This window comes from Cebus imitator, unplaced genomic scaffold, assembly GCF_001604975.1.
Source record: "Cebus imitator isolate Cc_AM_T3 unplaced genomic scaffold, Cebus_imitator-1.0 Scaffold237, whole genome shotgun sequence".
NCBI lineage: Eukaryota > Metazoa > Chordata > Mammalia > Primates > Cebidae > Cebus > Cebus imitator.
Genome location: NW_016107552.1, coordinates 534143 through 550922, shown reverse-complemented (window position 1 = coordinate 550922; position 16780 = coordinate 534143). Strand labels below are relative to the sequence as shown.

Sequence of the window (16780 nt, the reverse complement as noted above, 5' to 3'; positions counted from 1 at the left end):
AGCCCAGGAGGCGGAGGTTGCAGTGAGCCGAGATCACACCACTGCACTCCAGCCTGAGTGACAGAGCGAGACTCCATCTCAAAAAAAGAAAAAAAAAAAGCAGGATAATTCATGATAGCCATCACAACTGAACTCAAAGCCGCTTTCTGACTGCACATCCGTGTACGCCTCATCTCCCCCAGCCCACTGCCTCGTCTGTGACGTGGGATGAATCTGGCATGAGGTTGTGGTGAGAATTAAATGAGATAATATTAGTCTATAAAGTGCCTCGTACTGGGTATGGCTCTCGATTCATGGCAGTTTTATTACCTGGATCCTCCATTCCCGCTGCATAGTAGGAGCTGAATAAATGTGTTGACTTGGAATGAAATGGTTTGAATTGTCTGCACCTGTATATGTCCTTCGGTTGCAGGTGAGGGGTGGGAACCCAGGTCTCCAAGTCAGTCCCAGGAAAGCAAATTTCCTCCGCGGTCACTGTTCCCTGCAGATGGATCACAGGAAGTAGAAGCACCATGTCTAACTCTGAATGGTCTGGAAGGCTCGTCCTACCAGATGCCAATGGAAAGGTGTCACCACATGTCAGAAGGCAGCTGGCACTGCCTGTTCCCCTCTGTCCCTGGCACTGTGCTCAGGTCGCTTCGCATAGACAGCTCCGTGGGGTCATGACACTCTTTCTGCCCACTCTACAGCCAAGGGAACTGAGGCTCAGAGAGAGTACATTGCCTGCCTCCCGGAGACCCAATGACTGCGGAGGTGTTCCCACTCAGGATTCCAGCCCTGGTGGCAAAGCGACCGTGGCGACAGTCTTCCTAAATGTGTGCTTTGCTCCTGAGACCGGGAGTTTTCCGGATGTAATTAAAGTTTTTGCCAGCTTCGCGCCAGTCTGGGAGCTTCTGCTGCCACGCTGCCTGAGCATGCTGTTTTCCAGGGTAGAGTGATCAGAGGCATGTGTAAGCTGTCTGCCTCTACGCTGAATGGCCGCACTGCCGCTCCCAATCTGCCGCTATCATTTCTGACTCACCTTCCCGCTCCAACCTGGCATCGGGCCCACCTACATTAGCCCTCTGATCCGCTGCAGGCTGCGAAAGAAGGTAACCGCACCTGTTATAATTATGTGCAAAGTAAGAGTTCAGAGGTTCTGATTCAGTCATCTAGCACAAGGCCAGAAATGTGGAGTTACCAAGAGCCCCGCAGTGTCTCTGCAGCCAGGCTTCTGCGGACCACGCTTTGAGAAACACTGAGAGGTAAAGGCGCAAAAGGGAAGGACAGGGCAGGTTCTGCAGCAGCCTCGGGTCTGAGGCTGGAGATGCCGGAGTGAAGCTGGGTGGCCCACGGGCAAACCGATCCTTCCACAGGGCTGATGCTCACAGTGGCCCTCCAGCTAGATGGTGCTCCTTCTACTTTAGAAACCAAAAAACGGGGGCTGTAGTTAAACTGCTTGCCCGAGGTCCACGGCTCTAAGCAGAGGAAGCAGCATGCACCCCTGGCCAGTGTGACTCCAGGCTGCCATCAGCTCCCCTGTGCTCGGTTGGTGGCCCTGATGCTGATGCTTCATGCCTGTGAAGCCCTTCCTACGTGCTGTGTCCAATATATTGTCTCCTATCACAACCCCACGAGCTAGACCCCCTTCAAAGATGACGAAAAGGTGGAGCTGAGAGGCTGCATAACTTGCAGAAGGTCCCAGGCTCACTAGGATCTGAAACTGATGCCGGAACCCAGCAGCAGAAGCATCGCCCTACACAGCCACCTGGGGGGCGCTTCCCTTGCCCCCCTGCTACATGAGTCAGATGCAGGGTTCTTGGCCCCCAAGGGATCTTTACCCCAAGGAGACACTGGGCAATGTTCAGAGAGATTTAATTTTTTTTTTTTTTTGGTTGCCACAAGGGTAGGAGGTGGTCCTGGCATCTAGTGGGTGGAGACTAGTTGCCACCCTTACACCCCAGCAAAGAATTATCAGGCCGAAAATATCAACAGTGCCAAGGTTGAGACATGCTGAAATGACCCAACTTAGAACAGCATCCACATACACAGACACACACACACACTCGCACACTCATGCACGCTCACGAGCACACACACACCCCACTACAGCATCCAAGGCTACACCCCCACATCCCATAGAGACCGATGGAAAACGAGGATGGAGTTGAGGAGAAGCAAAGCCAGCCCCACCCACAAATACACCACATTCACCATTAACGTCATATTTATTGTTATTTAACTGCTCAGGAAAACATATACAGGTATATACAATATGCAGGAATACAGAAGACTGCACTTTACATATTTTTTTAAAAAAGAAAGAAAAAAATAACACTCAATTTCATGAGCTGTCACAGTCTTCCAACCAAGCATTTCAGAAATGAATTTCTTTTAAGAGTCAAAAAAGATTACAGGATTGCCTAACACACAGCAGAGTTAAGTTTTCATATTTTACATGTGCAATAACGTTTTCATTCTCTTTCCCAAAGAGTTTGCTATGCAGTACTGATTACCAGTGTTCGGAGTCTCGCGTGTTGGGTGTGTTTTTCATTTACTTTTAATTCTTTCCATTAAACCCAATTTAATGAAATAACATCCTTTTGCTTAAGGCTATTTTTAAAGCTGTTTCATTCTGGGGTCGTGGGGAGCGAGAGAGTTTTTAAAACTTCAGGGGTTTCTGAGGTTGCCAGGACCATGAGCTAATTGGAAGAGTGTTGATGAATCAACGCTGGGAAAGTCAAAGACAAAAAGTTAAGACACTTTGCTCCCCGGCCTTAAGCAATTAAGGAGAAATCATTCCTGTTTCAAAAGTAAAATGATGAAGCTCTCAAACAGCTGTACACTGCAGAATCAGAGGGGACGTGGAGTTTTGCCCAGAATACGGTCAACTCTCCCACAGCCCGTGGTGGGGGAAAATTCCCTTCGCTTTCCATTCCTTTTGTAGCAGAACGCAGGAACTGCCTCGGCTCACACCTTTTCTCGATGATCAATTCACGCCACCTGCTTTATCTGCCTTCTGCAGCTGGGGTTTGCCCCTGGTCAAGACTGCCCAGGCTGAAAACCGCAGACTCAGACCCCAGCCCAAAGGGCCGGCAGAAGGAAAGAGGGGAGAAGGGAGGGAAAAGAGTGAGGTTTCTCTGAAAGCTCCTCTCCCTTTGCTGAAAAGTTCTTTGAAATAAACAATGTGGGTGTTGTATGGGGAGCCCAGAGCCTTCCGGTCACTTGCTAAAAAAAGCTCCGATCTGCAAACTCTGAGGACCTGGAGGGGGTGGGGGAGCTCCAAGTGGAGTGTTTTTAGTAAGACACGCTCGTTAACAAAAACTGAAATTAAAAATAAGTGTCACCGATTTGGCTGAAGTGATATCAGTCACTTCTTGTCCGAGCCACCCGGGAGTCTATGTGTCCCCCCACCACAAGCCGTAAATGGCTCTTGCAGGCATGGACAGCACCCAAGGGTGCCTGTCCCGTCCCTGCCAGTCACCACTCATCTCTGCTCACAGCAGCTCTTCCTTTGTGAGACGCTTGAGACATGGCTCTGGTTTTGCAACAGGGTGAGATTGCATCAAAATTCGAGGAGGGGGCAGAGGAATTCCAGGGATCCAAACTAAAAGGCTCAGGAATCAAAGTCGTTTTGTTACATTCTCTTTCCCTGTTCTCTAGCCCTCGGGAGTCTGCAGATCCCTGCAAAGAAAGACACCCAGGCTCAGAGAAGGCTGGGCAGGCTGAGCAAGAGGGTGCCTCATCCCTCCCGGCGGGAGGCGGGGTGGTGGGGTGGCTGCCCAGGTTGGACTGGGGATGGGATGAGAGAGGTGGAGGAGATACACACAGTCCCCTCCTTCTTCCGTGGGACGCCTGGCCAGGAACAGCTTTCAGAAAAGGGAAAGGGCTAAGAACAGCCTCCTCCAACTCCAGCGCCCCAGGCAGAGCAAAAGCCGGAGCCTTGCCCCAAAGAAGGCAGGCTGGGAGCGTCCCATCCCCCATGCAGACCAAAGGCTGCTTAGCACAGCGTGAAAATTCAGGGCTTGGATGTTTGTGAGGAGGCCCAGAAAAGGAGAGAAAACACCACTCTCGAACATTCTGACTCCTTCCCACAGAGCAGAGCCGGACACGTCCGCACGTCCATCGCAGAGACAGAGGGCTTCCCGCAGGAGAAAACAGAACCCGCGTGGAAGGAAACGGAAGGCTGAGCCCTGTGTCTGCAGGAACGAAAATATATCTATTTTCTTAGGGAACAGACAAAACAAAATCCCAGGCGGAATACCTAAGGGGGATGTTGTTTGGCTCCTGCCTGACTGATGACACTGGGTGTCCATATATAAGACTGTGATGACAATCTGACTTTCACCCGGCAATATTCCAGAACTACTATTCTCCAGGCTTTCCATTTTCATAAGCAGTGAACAAAGCAAAAAGAAATAAAAGGGGAGGGGGGAAAGAAAAGGAAAAAGAATTAAAAAAAAAGGAAAGCAACTCTTGTCTTATTATGAAATAACAATACTTGGACATACAGCAGCATGAAAATAAAACAAGGAAAGAGGTCATCTAAAAAATGTATGCCGAGATTACTGAAACGTGGGGCGTAGCTAGACAGGCGTAAGCAAAAGTTTGCTAACTGCAGAAGGGTTAACACTGGTAACATACTGTGGCAGACAAGTTTCTTTTTTTAAAAAAACTTTTGAGGTTTCCTCCCCCCCTTTAAATTAACCCTTTCCGGTCCATATGCCACTAAGCAGGTACCAACCTAGAGAAAAAAAAAAAAAAATTCATTCACTCAGCAATAGTGGCCCTTTCAAATTAACAGAGGGGTGGGGTCAGGTTGAGGGGGAGGAGATAGAGACAGGGAGGGGAAGGGCCTTGCAGGGGAGGGGGTCTTTCTTGTCATTCAAGTTAGGGCGGCCACGAATGTCCCAAATCTGTTGGAGATGTCAGAATGCAGGGACCGCCAGGTGGGCACGGAGGCCCGAGCCTTGGCGTCACCCACGTCGTCTGTGCAGTGGACAGACAGGCACTGCAAGTGGCTGCCGGGCTGGGTGGCTGAGGCCTTGTTTGCAGGGAGGTCGTGGGCTGTGGAGAGAGAAGGGAGAAGGACATTAGTGGAGCGTTCGTCTATGAGGGGCGCCATAATGGGGGCCACAGTGGCAGAGGCATACAAGAGGGGCATCGTCCACGCCCTCTTTCCACGGCTAAAGCTGGTCCTGGAGGATCTAAAAATGTTGTTTCAAATCCTCTTGCTGTTACCTCTGATTCATCTGTGAGATCTCAGCCAAGGGAAGACCCCCCGACACTCCCCATTGGGCCTCAGTTTTCCCATTGGGAAACAAGAAAATGAGGCAGGATAAACCCAAGAGTTTGCCCATCTCTGATGCACCAGAGTTCCCAAAAGATTAACTGGACATGAGGTAAGTCAGGAATGCTTCCTGGAGGAGGAGCATCTAAACTGGGCGTCAAAGGACATGTAGGAGTTCGCTGTCTGCAGTGAAAGTGTGGAGGGGAGGACTGCCCGAGTCCAGAACACAGCCTATTTGTGTGTCATCCTCTGGACAGACATTTGCTCAGGGCCTGCCAGGAGCTGGGGACTTTCTTAAAACATGCCAGACTACCTACCAACCCCAGGGGCTAAGGATGATCACCTCCACTTTATAGCTAAAACTACTGAGACCCAGAGAGGGACAGTGACTTGCTCCGGGTCACACAGGTGAAACTGTGGAGTCCCAGCACCTTCCCAGAGGAGTAGGAAGGATGGAGAAGGTGCTTGTGAATACCGAGCCCGGCGCAGCTGAACCACAGAGATTAGAGGCCCACAGCACCCCAAGCCACAAGCACTCCCCATGTGCTTTCCAGCCCCCTCCCACCTCTGAAGGTTCTGCCCCTCCTTGGTGTGCAGGGCTGAGGCTCCATGGAATTGGCTTTGAGAGTGGAGGCGTCGTGGGACAGGAGCAGCCCTCCGGGCACCTGCCTGCATCTTTCATTCCCTCCTACCCCCTGGCCTGAGCCTTCTCGTACTCCATGTGACAGATGAGAAGTCTGAGCCCCAAAAAAGCACGGAAAATTTCTCGGGGTCTAACAGCTCCAACCTAACAGCTTAGAGACCCAGGTCTAGCTCCACAAAGGGACCCGAGCCCAGGCCCCTCCCCTGAAACTGGCAGTGTCCACCCGGTTCGTGCACCTCCGTATGATGGCTAGTCAACCGGGCTGCTGACCTGTACAAGGTGTCTGTATAAACTGTAAAGTGCTGTCTTCACAAGGACAGAGGGTGAAGTGTTCAGAGCAGTAAAGACAGAGGATCTGGGCTCCCCAACCAGACCAGCACAAAAGCACCATTCTCAACGGCTACATGAAGGGACTCTGGGCGCCTGGGGTGGGGGGGTCTATTCCTCTCCCGCACCCTTAATGAAAATCCCCTTCTCGTTGAGTCACATGATGCCAGAAAGCATCACAGATCACAAGGGTGCCTGTGTTAGGCATGTTTGAGGAGAAAGGAGTCTGCCAACCACTCACACCTTAGTATAAATTAGACCAGAGCAGGCAATTTGCAGGACTTCTCATTTACAGCTGCCGTGTGACATTGGCTCTGTCCTGAGACCTGCCATATGTCAGCGAAGAGTCTCATTATTCTCATTTCCTAGAATCTGACTTTAGTGGGCCCAAGGTCCCAGAGCCAGGAAGGGGCAGAAAGGTAGGTTTGAATATGGCCTGATGTTGGATTTCTGCCTCCGTAGAAGTGAGAAAAGCTGAAATTGGGGGGCGGGGGGCTCTGCTCCAGCTGAGGGAGCACACCCAGATACTGAACTCCATGACCGGCCTGCCCTCAATCCTCTGTGCAAGCCCAGCCAAGGGCCCTGTGCCAGGCAGGAGTCACCCGCCCGCCCTGCCCTCTGGGATTAAGCAGGAGGCCTCCCGCAGGAACTGAGCTACAGCCTGCAGAGAAAATCCTCCCAGAGGGATGGGCCCAGGCAGCTGAGGACAGGCCATGACTAACTGGGCTTGGGGCCCCCACCCTGGAGCCCCAGAGACACCCAGCTTTGGAACCTGCACGCTGAGAGGAACCGGAGCTGGGGAGGAAGGAGTCTTCCTTGGCCCCTACCCTCATTCATGCAATTAACATGCAATTAACAGCTCCTCCTGGAGCTGATGGTGAGGCCAGGAAGCAGTGTCTCTTTGTGACCAAAGCATGGCCACTTTGGAGTCACAGCCCCACTACTGTGTGGCCAAGTCTCTACCATGTTCCCTCTCTGGACCTCAGTTTCCCCACTGGTAACATGGGGATGATGTCGTCTCCCTTGAGGGCTTGAAATGGCCTGGCACACAGAGAGACCCCCAAACAGTGCTGCCAGGACTAGCATTCATATCGGGAGGGTCGGGAGGGTAGGAGGGCTTTGCAGCCACTTAGAAGCCCCTAAAGCCCCACTATTTCCAGGGGCCCAGCCTGGAGGGCATGATCCTGCCCATGAAACAGGAGCCTCTGCCCCATTTCACAGAAGGAGAAACTGAGGCTCTGAATCCCAGGTTTCAAAGGCGGTTAGCAGTGGTGAAACCTGGGTGCTGTTAATACCCCACCCAGGGCTTTCTGGGGAGCAGTTACCCCAGAAAGCTGAAGGCATCAGATGCAGGGTCTCTAGGAAGATAGTAGACCCCGGATTCTGGCAATAGTGAGGCACAGTGCCCCAACATTTGCTCTTGAACCCATGCTGGCCTTGTTATCTGCTATCCTGCTTAGTATCTCCAAAAGGAATTTTATTCCAAGCACTGCAAGATCTGGCTTGGGGTGGGGTGGAGGAAGTAGTATCTGCCACACAGAGAGAGAGAACATCTGAAAGGGGGCTGCTTCCCCCACTTTGCACACATTATCTCAGGGAATGAACACAGCAGTGCTTGTGCCCACTTTACAGATGAGGAAACGGACTCCGAGGGATGAGGCTTCTTGCCAACGGAGAGACGAAATCTTGGCTTTCTGCAAGCACTCAGAAGGTGAGAGGAAGCCTCACCGGAAGGTGAAAGAAAATTCCTGAGCAACACGCCGGGACAGAGGAAGTGGTGTCTGCCAAGTGATGGGTAGGACAGACCCAAATGGCCAGATTTTCTAAAGATGTTTTCATCCCCAAGTTACAGACACAAGCCTGCAGTGCACCAACGCCAGAAACCGTTGCTGTTCTTATTAGGGGTGGATTTAATGAGGCCGTGCCAGGCACACTACCGAGCACTTCCGTGTGTTATCTAATTCCACCCCCCAGCAAGCCCATCAGTGGGGATTCCCCTTCTCCCCACCCTGGCAGGGCCACCCTGGGCTCAGAGAGGGTGAGGGGCTTGCCAGATGTCACAGAGCACGGGTGCAAGATTCCCCGGCCTCCGCCTAGGACGAGCAAGAGAGCCAACCAGTCTGGTATCCACGGGGAGTATTTTTAAGAGAGAATATTATTCTTCAGCTCTTGACAACCCAAGCATGACCAAACTCATCCTCCCGCCGGATTCATTCCAGCTAGGGGGACCTAACACACCCTCAGACCGCAGCTCCCAGGGCGGCCGAGTCGCTGCTGATAAATCAGTCCCACGGAAGCCGCCTCAAGTCACGGCCTGCCCCAGCTCGAGAGAGGCCCTCCATCTCCGCTCCCTGGGGCTGCAAGCAAGCCAGCCCCCACGCCAGGACCCAGATATAAAACCACCCCCTCGCTGAGCTCCCAGGGTTGGGGGAGAGACCCTGGAGTCACTCAGCACCCGGCACTGGCAGGCACCACAGAACCTGATGAGTGCTGCTCTGTTTTCCGTTTGATCGTCAGCCTCCCCCATCAGACTGTGGCCACGTGGAGCGGGACAGGTTCGGCCTGTTCACCTCTGGACCCTGCATACGCCAGGCCCTCAGTTGGGGGGCCTGTGAAGCACCCTTCATTCCCATCTGGCAGATGAGAAGAGTGAGGCTCCAAGGGGCAGGAGCTGGCCAGGGGTCACCCGGGGCCAGGCCACCAGCTCCGGGGGTAGCACTCTCTTCTCAGTCCAGGATTCCCAGCTGGTCAGGCCAGGGTCGCATCCCAAATGCCCCGTACCTGGATAGCTCCTGTCTGCAAAGCCACAGTTTTTCTCATCTGCAACTTGGGGATGGTGATTCCTGCTGAGCCCGGCTAAGAATAGCGTGGGGGGACCTCACCAGAGAGACTGGTGACACCATGGGCATGCTGGGTCAAGGCCCAGAGCTAAGACAGACACCCCTGCTGTTTCTCCACCCAAAGGCTCCTCTCAGCTTTTCTCCACGGCACAAGTCATCGCCGGTCCTCCAGCCTCTTCCCACTACCCTGTCACCCCGCCCTGAACACCGCAGCACTTCATTTGGTCATCATCAGGCTGCCCCCAGCTCACCCCGCTGCGATCACGATACCCACGTCAGATTCTGTCTTCCAAACTTCTCCGTCCACAGTGGAGACAGTCGGTTCCATTAAGGGAAGGAGAGAACCAGGAGCAGGTGCCAAAAAGGCAATTGTGTGAATAACTCAAGTCCCTCCGTCTCTCTTACAGGGTTCAACCAGGATAGCGGCCATTGTCCGTGGAGCAGGGAACCTTTGCGCATATCACTTCTGTTCTCAGAACCTTGGTTCAAGGAAATGCGGGAAATAATAGGACCAGCCGTCATGGAGGTAGTTGGAGAATGAAGTGAAATGATCCATGCAAAATGCTTAGCACGTGGGGCGCTCCTGCCAGCGCTGGCTATGAGTAAGTACGGCCTGTCACCATTGTTGGCCAGCCTGCAGGTGACACTGGGGACCTTCTGCAGGCTGTGTCTGGGGTGAAGGGAGAACGGAAAAGAGGGGATGTTTACCTGGGGATGTTGCATGTTAAATTTTGCTTCTGGAGATGCCACCCACCCACAGAGGGGGCCGAGTTTTCTTTTTTTCTTTAAAGTCAGCAAAACAGGCCTCGTCATGCTCTGCACTAAAATCCCCAGACCGGGTTCCAATGTGGGTGAGCCACGTGCTCCGGCGTCGTGAGCCGGGCGGAGGTGGCTGCCTCCTCCCACCGCAGGCAAAGGGCTGCCTTGGGGGTTTTCCCAGCCATGGTGCCACCACGGAGCCCCAGGGAAAAGGAGACTTCTGCCCCTGCCATCTCCCGCCCTGCTGCCTACCGAGGGAAGGCCAGGGGTATTCGGGGGGAAGGACAGAGCCCAACGACCGCCCATATCAAGGGCTCTCTGGGATGCTAACCTCGGCTGTAATGTGGGAACAGTAAGAGAACCTGCTTGGCAGGCTGCTAGGAGGATCACGTGGGGTGATAGCAGGATAGCCTTCAGCATACAGTGAGCCCTCAAGACAGGGTGGCCGCTCGGACACTTACCATTCTTTTCTCATTGCCGTTTTTCCTAGGGATAGTCTCGCTCTGTCACCCAGGGTGGAGAGCAGTGGCACGATCATAGCTCACTACAACCTCGGCCTCCTGGGCTCAAGCGATCCTCCCACCTTGTCCTCCCAAGTAGCTGGGACTCCATGTGCGCGCTACCACACCCAGCTAATTTTTTTGAATTTATTTTGTAGAGACGGGGGTCTCACCATGTTGCTGAGGCTAGGCTCCAATTCCTGGGTTCAAGCAATCCTCCCATCTCAGCCTCCCAACGTGCTGGGGTTACAGGGGTGAGCCACCGTGCCTGGCCACATTTTTCCTTCTAATCCCCTAAGCTGGCACTACTGTTGCTCTTTACAGATGAACTGAAGGACTGTCCAGAGAGTCGGAGCCTGATCAAGGTCACACGGACTCAGAGGCAGAGGCAGGCCTACCATCCAGCTCCAGATCTTTGTTGTTTTTTGTAGAGAGGGGGTCTCACTGTGTTGGCCAGGCTGGTCTCAAACTCTTGGGCTCAAGTGATCCACCCACCTCAGCCTCCCAAAGTGCTGGGATTACAGGCGTGGGCCACGGCGCCCGGCCACTGTTACTGTTCTAGGCACAGCAGGCAGCCAGAGCTAGAAGTGCCATGTGCTAGCTTTGTGCCATGGGGCAGTTTCTTCCTCCCTGTGGGTGCTGGGAGCTGCCAAAGCTGGGGGTCAGGGTGCAATCCCAGGCAGAGCTGGAAAATGAGAATTCCGGGCGTATTTTTAACTCGGAGCTTATGTAAGAAGCAGTGTGGGCCCCGGCACACAATAGCGGATGACTCTCGCCCAACTCACCCTCGCCGGATTCCGACAAAGGGAAATGTATTTTTGTTTTTCCTTTATTTGGACCTGGTGCGGGGAGACACTGGCTTCTGTGACAGCTGCCACTCAACTGTGGGCCTGGGCCACTGGGCCTGGAAGCTGAGACAGGTCTGGCGGCCACAGGGCTGAGCCACCACCTCTTGGGGCCTTCGTGCTATAGCCTGGGAGTCCCTTACGCCCCCCACACACTTATCTGTAAGCCCCAGACCTTGGAAGCTTTTCTGTTCCCCATCTCCTTAGAAAGGCAGGTCCACTGCATCCAAGACAGCCCCAGGCATTCCAGACCACTCCTCGGCCTTCCCCACCCCCACAGTCAGCCCAGGCACCAGGCAGGGAAGAGCCTGCCTCCAAATCTGCCCACCTCGCTCCTGCCCACATACCCACCCTGGCCCACACACCCACCGTCTCCTGCCTGCAGCTGCCACCTCTTCTGGCTCTCCGCTTCCCCACTGCCCTCCCAACCTGTGAGCAGGGGGAGTTTCCTGAAACACCAACCAGAGCAGACCTCTGTCCCGCTTGAACCTTCCATGGCTCTCCAGGGCCCCCACCCCAGCTTTGCATGCCCCTAGCCTGATTCCCCCTCAGGCCTCCCACCTCATCTCTCAGCTCTGCTCCACTGCAAGCCCCGATTAGACATTCCCTCAACAGAGCCCCGATTCGTCCATCTCCACACCTTGCTGCTGCACTTCTGCCTAGAGCACCGCCCCTCCTCACCCCTGTCGACTCCTACCATCTTACCTGGCTATCAACCCCTGGTGATGTTTCTGTAATGCCCAACTCTGAGATATGTACCCTTCTCTCCCTGCTGGCAGATGGCACTCCTGGCCCCGGCCACCATGATGGTAATGACACCACTAGCTGTGGCCTGGCCTGGATGCCGGGACGACCTCACACATCGTGCTCCGGCAGAGGGGTGTTCTGAGGTCAGGGACCCTCACCAACAGGCCACTGAACGCAGAAAACACCATGGGGGACCTTGGAGTCAGATGACCAAGGTCTGTAACTAGGTCCCCAGCATTTTCCCAGCAGCTGAACCTTGGGTAAGTCACCTTCCCTCTCTGAGCTTCACCTTTCTTCTCTGTGAATGGGAAGAGGATGGAAATTGCTACCAGTTCTCAGGGCAGACAGAAGTCACAGGAGTAGGGTCTTGCTCAGTAGAAACCAGTCATAGGCTTTTTTTTTTTTTAGACAAGGTCTAGCTGTACTGGCCAGGCTGCAGTATGGTGGCGTGATCACAGCTCACTACAACCTCCACCTCCTGGGCCCGAGCAACCCTCCCACCTCAGCCTCCCAAGTAGCTGGGACCACAAGCGTGTACCACCACGCCCAGCTAACTCTTGTACGTTTTTGCAGAGATGGGATTTCACCATGTTGCCCAAGCTGGTCTGGAACTCGTGAGCTCAGTCTTCCCCAGAGTGCCTCAGCCTCCCAAAGTGCTGGGATTACAGGCGTGCACCACCACACCTGGCTAATTCTTGTATTTTTTTTGTAGAGATGGGAGTTCACCATGTTTCCCAAGCTGGTCTCGAAATCATGGGCTCAAGCAATCCATCGGCCTTGGCCTCCTAAAGTGTATTACAGGCGTGACCCACCGTGCCCGGCAGTCACAGGATTTTTACTGAAGTGCTGAGGCCGGTCTCCAAGAACCCACCACTGAGAAATGTGGGGGACTTGATCCCTGTGGAGATGACCCCCACGGCCCAACTAGAGCCCATCTGCGGGGACCCGCAACCCCAAGAATGACCCCGCCTTGGCTGCCTGTCCACACTTGATCCCTGGGCTACGTCCCCTTCTCCAGAAAGATAGATGGGGCCTGGGAAACTCAAGGAAACAATGGACTCGGGGCAGGAACTGCAAATCTCAGCCAACGTCAAGGATCAGAAAGAGGGTCTCCATGGCCACCAACCGAGCAGGGAAACAGCAAACCTGAAACTTCACAGTCGGTTCCCATCCCAGCCCTCCCCGACATCTGGCAGCTTAGAGGCTGTCCCAACTCTGAGCTTGAAGGCCTGAGTTCAAAACCCACCATGGTCTCAATCTCAACTCTGCCCCTCACCAGTTCTGTGATCTTGGGCAGGTCAACTTGCTGAGCCTCAGTTTCCCTATCTGTTGAAGGGGATAACAATCCCTCCATGGAAGATGGCCTCGAGATCCTGAGGGCAAACATGCTCATGTGCCCCCCCTTCTTGGCACACAGTAGGCACCTAGTGAGTATTTGTTAAATGTTTTAATGAATGACTCATATTTTCATGTCCGCTCTGTCACCTCGCTTGCTGTGTGACCTTGGGCAAGTCACTCCCCCTCTCTGGGCCTATCTGGGCATCTCTAAAATGACTGCTGGTTTGGGTAAATGTACAACCCTCCCCCCGAATCCCTTCTGTCCCTCTGGAGCAATCAGATTTCACATTTGGGCTGGGCCAGGTAGCTCACATGTGTAATCCCAGTGATCTGGGAGGTGGAGGTGGGTGGATTGCTTAAGGCCAGGAGTTCAAGACCAGCCTGACTCCATCTGTACAAAACAATTTTTAAAAATTAACCAGACAACAGGTGGCCATGGTGGTTCACACCTGTAATTCCAGCACTTTGGGAGACTGAGGTGGGCTGATCACTTGAGGTGAAGAGTTCATGACCAGCCTGACCAACACAGTGAAACCCCATCTCTACTAAAAATACAAAAACTAGCCAAGAGTGGTGGCACATGCCTGTAATCTCAACTACTTGGGAGGCTGAGGCAGCGGAATCAATTGAACCCAGAAGGCAGAAGTTGCAGTGAGCTGCGATTGTGCCACTGCACTCCAGCCTGGGCAACAGAGCGAGTCTCCATCTCAAAAAGAAAAAAAAGAAAAAATTAACCAGACATAAGGTGCATGCTGGCAGTCCCAGCTGCTTGGGGTGCTGGGGCAGGAGGGTCTCCTGAGCCTCAGAGATTGGGGCTACAGTAAGCTGGGGTCATGCCGCTGAACTCCAGCCTGAGTGACAGAGCAAGATCCTATCTCTAAAAATAAATAAATAAATAAGCTTACGCCTGTAATCCCAGCACTTTGAGAGGCTGAGGCCAGTGAATCACAACGTCAGGCGTTCAAGACCAGCCCTGCCAAGATGCCGAAACCCCATCTCTAGTAAAAATATAAAAATTAGCTGGGCGTGGTGGCAGCTGTCTGTAATCCCAGCTACTCGGGAGGCTGAGGCAGGGAACTGCTTGAACTCAGGAGGTGTAGGTTGCAGTGAGCAGAGATCGTGCCACTGCACTCTAGCCTCGGCAACAGAGCAAGGCTCTGTCGCAAAAAAATCAATAAATATAAATAAATTTAAAAATAAATAAATAAGTATTTTACATTTGATATAGGCAAGAGGCTGGGGCAGGAGTTCTCCCTAAGCAAAGGCCACGAAGACACCTTGACCTGACCTCAGGGAACCGCCACCCATAACCCCAAGGATGGGGATGGAGGGACAGAGGCCGACAGGCTGAGCGACACTCTGGGTATCTCACAGGGGCCACGCAGAGCCCGAGGCAGGCCCAGGGGACCAGCCACTCCTCCACCCAGCCCTGTACCTGTGTCGCCTGCTCCTTCTCTGCCCTCCCGTCAATGCTAACTTCCGGCAATAGCGTAGCCATGGCAATTGAGAAAAGGAAAAAGGAAAGCAGATCACGTCTCTATGCAAGTCGGCTCCAGGGCATGACCGTGAACATGGACTGCAGGCTCCGTAGGTCTCAGTGAATGACTCCAACCCCCTGGGGGAAAGAGCACCTGACACGCTAGCCCATTTCACAGCAGAGGACACTGGGTCTCAGGGAGGGGATGCCACAGGCCCAGGGTCACTCAGCCGGCCAGCCACAGGCCCAGGGTCACATCCAGGGATGTCTGATGTCACAGTGTGTGGTTTTTATCAAAGTCGCATGAAAAGGGAAACATCTTTGGCCAAAGTGACCAGTGTGACCTCTCCCACCCACCCCACCTCCAGTTTCTCTCTTGCACGCATTCTCCTCCTTTCTCGATCTGTCCGTTCTTTCTCTTTCTCTCTCCGTCATTCTCCCTCAAGTCTTGCTCTTGTCACTGTCTCTCTGTCCATCATCCACCACCCTCCCTCTCCCTCTCTTTCGCTTTCTCCCCCTCCATCCACCTCTCTCTCCCTCCCTCTCTCCTGCTTCCCTCTCCCTCTTATTCTCTATTTCTTATTTCCATCTCTCTGTCACACACATAGATTTTGGGGAAAAAAAAAAAACACAGAGGCTCACAGATGGGATGAGAACTTCCCAGGGTGACACAGAAGCTAAGGACAAAACCTGACACCCCCCCGCCCCTTCAGTGCTTCTTCCCTCACCCCTGATGGTGCCCAAGTTTCAGATACAACCCTCCCGTATCTGACAGGAGGCAGCACGCGGCGGGGAAGGGGGCTCCTGGGGGCAGGGAGGGCCTGCCCTCCCCTTCTGCCCTGGGCACGGGGCCAGGTACAAAGACAGTCCCCCAACTAATGATGGGGGGGAGGGCCCTGCAAGGCCCCCCCTTTCCAGGCCCCATGAGGGTGAAGCAGGGGCCTCGAGCCGGCCGCTGCGGCAGTGCAGTCTGGTGAGAGGCTGGGCCAGGCCCCTGGAAGCCTTCGGAAATTAATTTGAGTTGACTTGGCTGGGGGCAGCTGTCATTTAGATTGAGAACTGGCCGAGGGCTCCACGGAGGAGAGCCTGCAAGGGCATCGTCGGAACCACGCTGCCAGGAGCTGGGGCAGGACCAGGGAATGTGGGCGGTGCTGAGTCCTGGGGACTGTCCCTGGCCCTGAAGGAGGGGATGGGGTGGCGTGCGACAGCCACGGACAGCAGAGTGGACAGAGCTGGCTCCTCAAACCAGGCCCGAGCATCTCTGATCGGGCTCCTTGTCCTGCCTGGCACCTCTGGACATGCAGCCAGTGACCTGTGACAGATGCAGCCCTGCACACCCCCGGGCCACTCCTGACCTGCATGCTGTGAGACGTGACAGGCCCGGGGGCCGGAGTGCCAGTCGCTCAGCCTGCACCTTCCTACTGACCGTGGCATCGCCAGGGATCTTAGGCAAGAGCACAGCCTGTCGGTTCTGGGGAAATTCAGTCCTCTGAGCCTCAGTTTCCTCATCTGTGAAACGGGGATGGAGACAGTTTCATTCTTATAGGAGGGAGGAAAGTGCTCAGCAGAGTGCCAGGGACCTACTACAGCCCATAAATAGTAGCTGCCATTCTGGAGAGACTCTGAGATAGAATCCTAGCACTTGCTGGTAGCACTGGAAATGCTGGTCACAGTATTACCAGGAAGCACCATGATTCTATTTGAGATTCTCTCCAACCCTGTCCCAGCACAGCCTCTCTGTTTTCTTGCCTTCTTGCCCAAGATTCACCCACATAGTGTCAGACCCCATGCGGGGTGGCCCTGGGCGTGACGCTGCTCCTCCCTGAGCCCCAGTATGTTCACGTAGAAACTGGAGCAACTTAACACAGGACTGACACCTCGCTGAGCTCCTAGCATTTGCCTGGCAAGTGGTAAACCATTCAACAAATAACGATTCTTATTTATATAAAGAAACACGCCAGGCGCCGTGGCTCACACCTGTAATCCCAGCACTTCGGGAGGCCGAGGCAGGCAGATCACGAGGTTGGGAGCTGGA

The 16780-nt window shown here is 53.9% G+C and overlaps 1 protein-coding gene across 1 annotated transcript in view; it reads right to left on the bottom strand.

The window, feature by feature from the left end:
• Positions 1-2188: 2188 nt before the first annotated feature.
• Positions 2189-16780, bottom strand: part of MN1 (MN1 proto-oncogene, transcriptional regulator) — a 51694-nt gene continuing 37102 nt past the window's right edge. Inside the window, exon 2 of the mRNA XM_017498034.2 lies at positions 2189-5046. Within this exon, the coding sequence (XP_017353523.1) occupies positions 4865-5046 (182 nt within the window). The 3' untranslated portion in view covers positions 2189-4864. The remainder of the gene's footprint in view (positions 5047-16780) is intronic.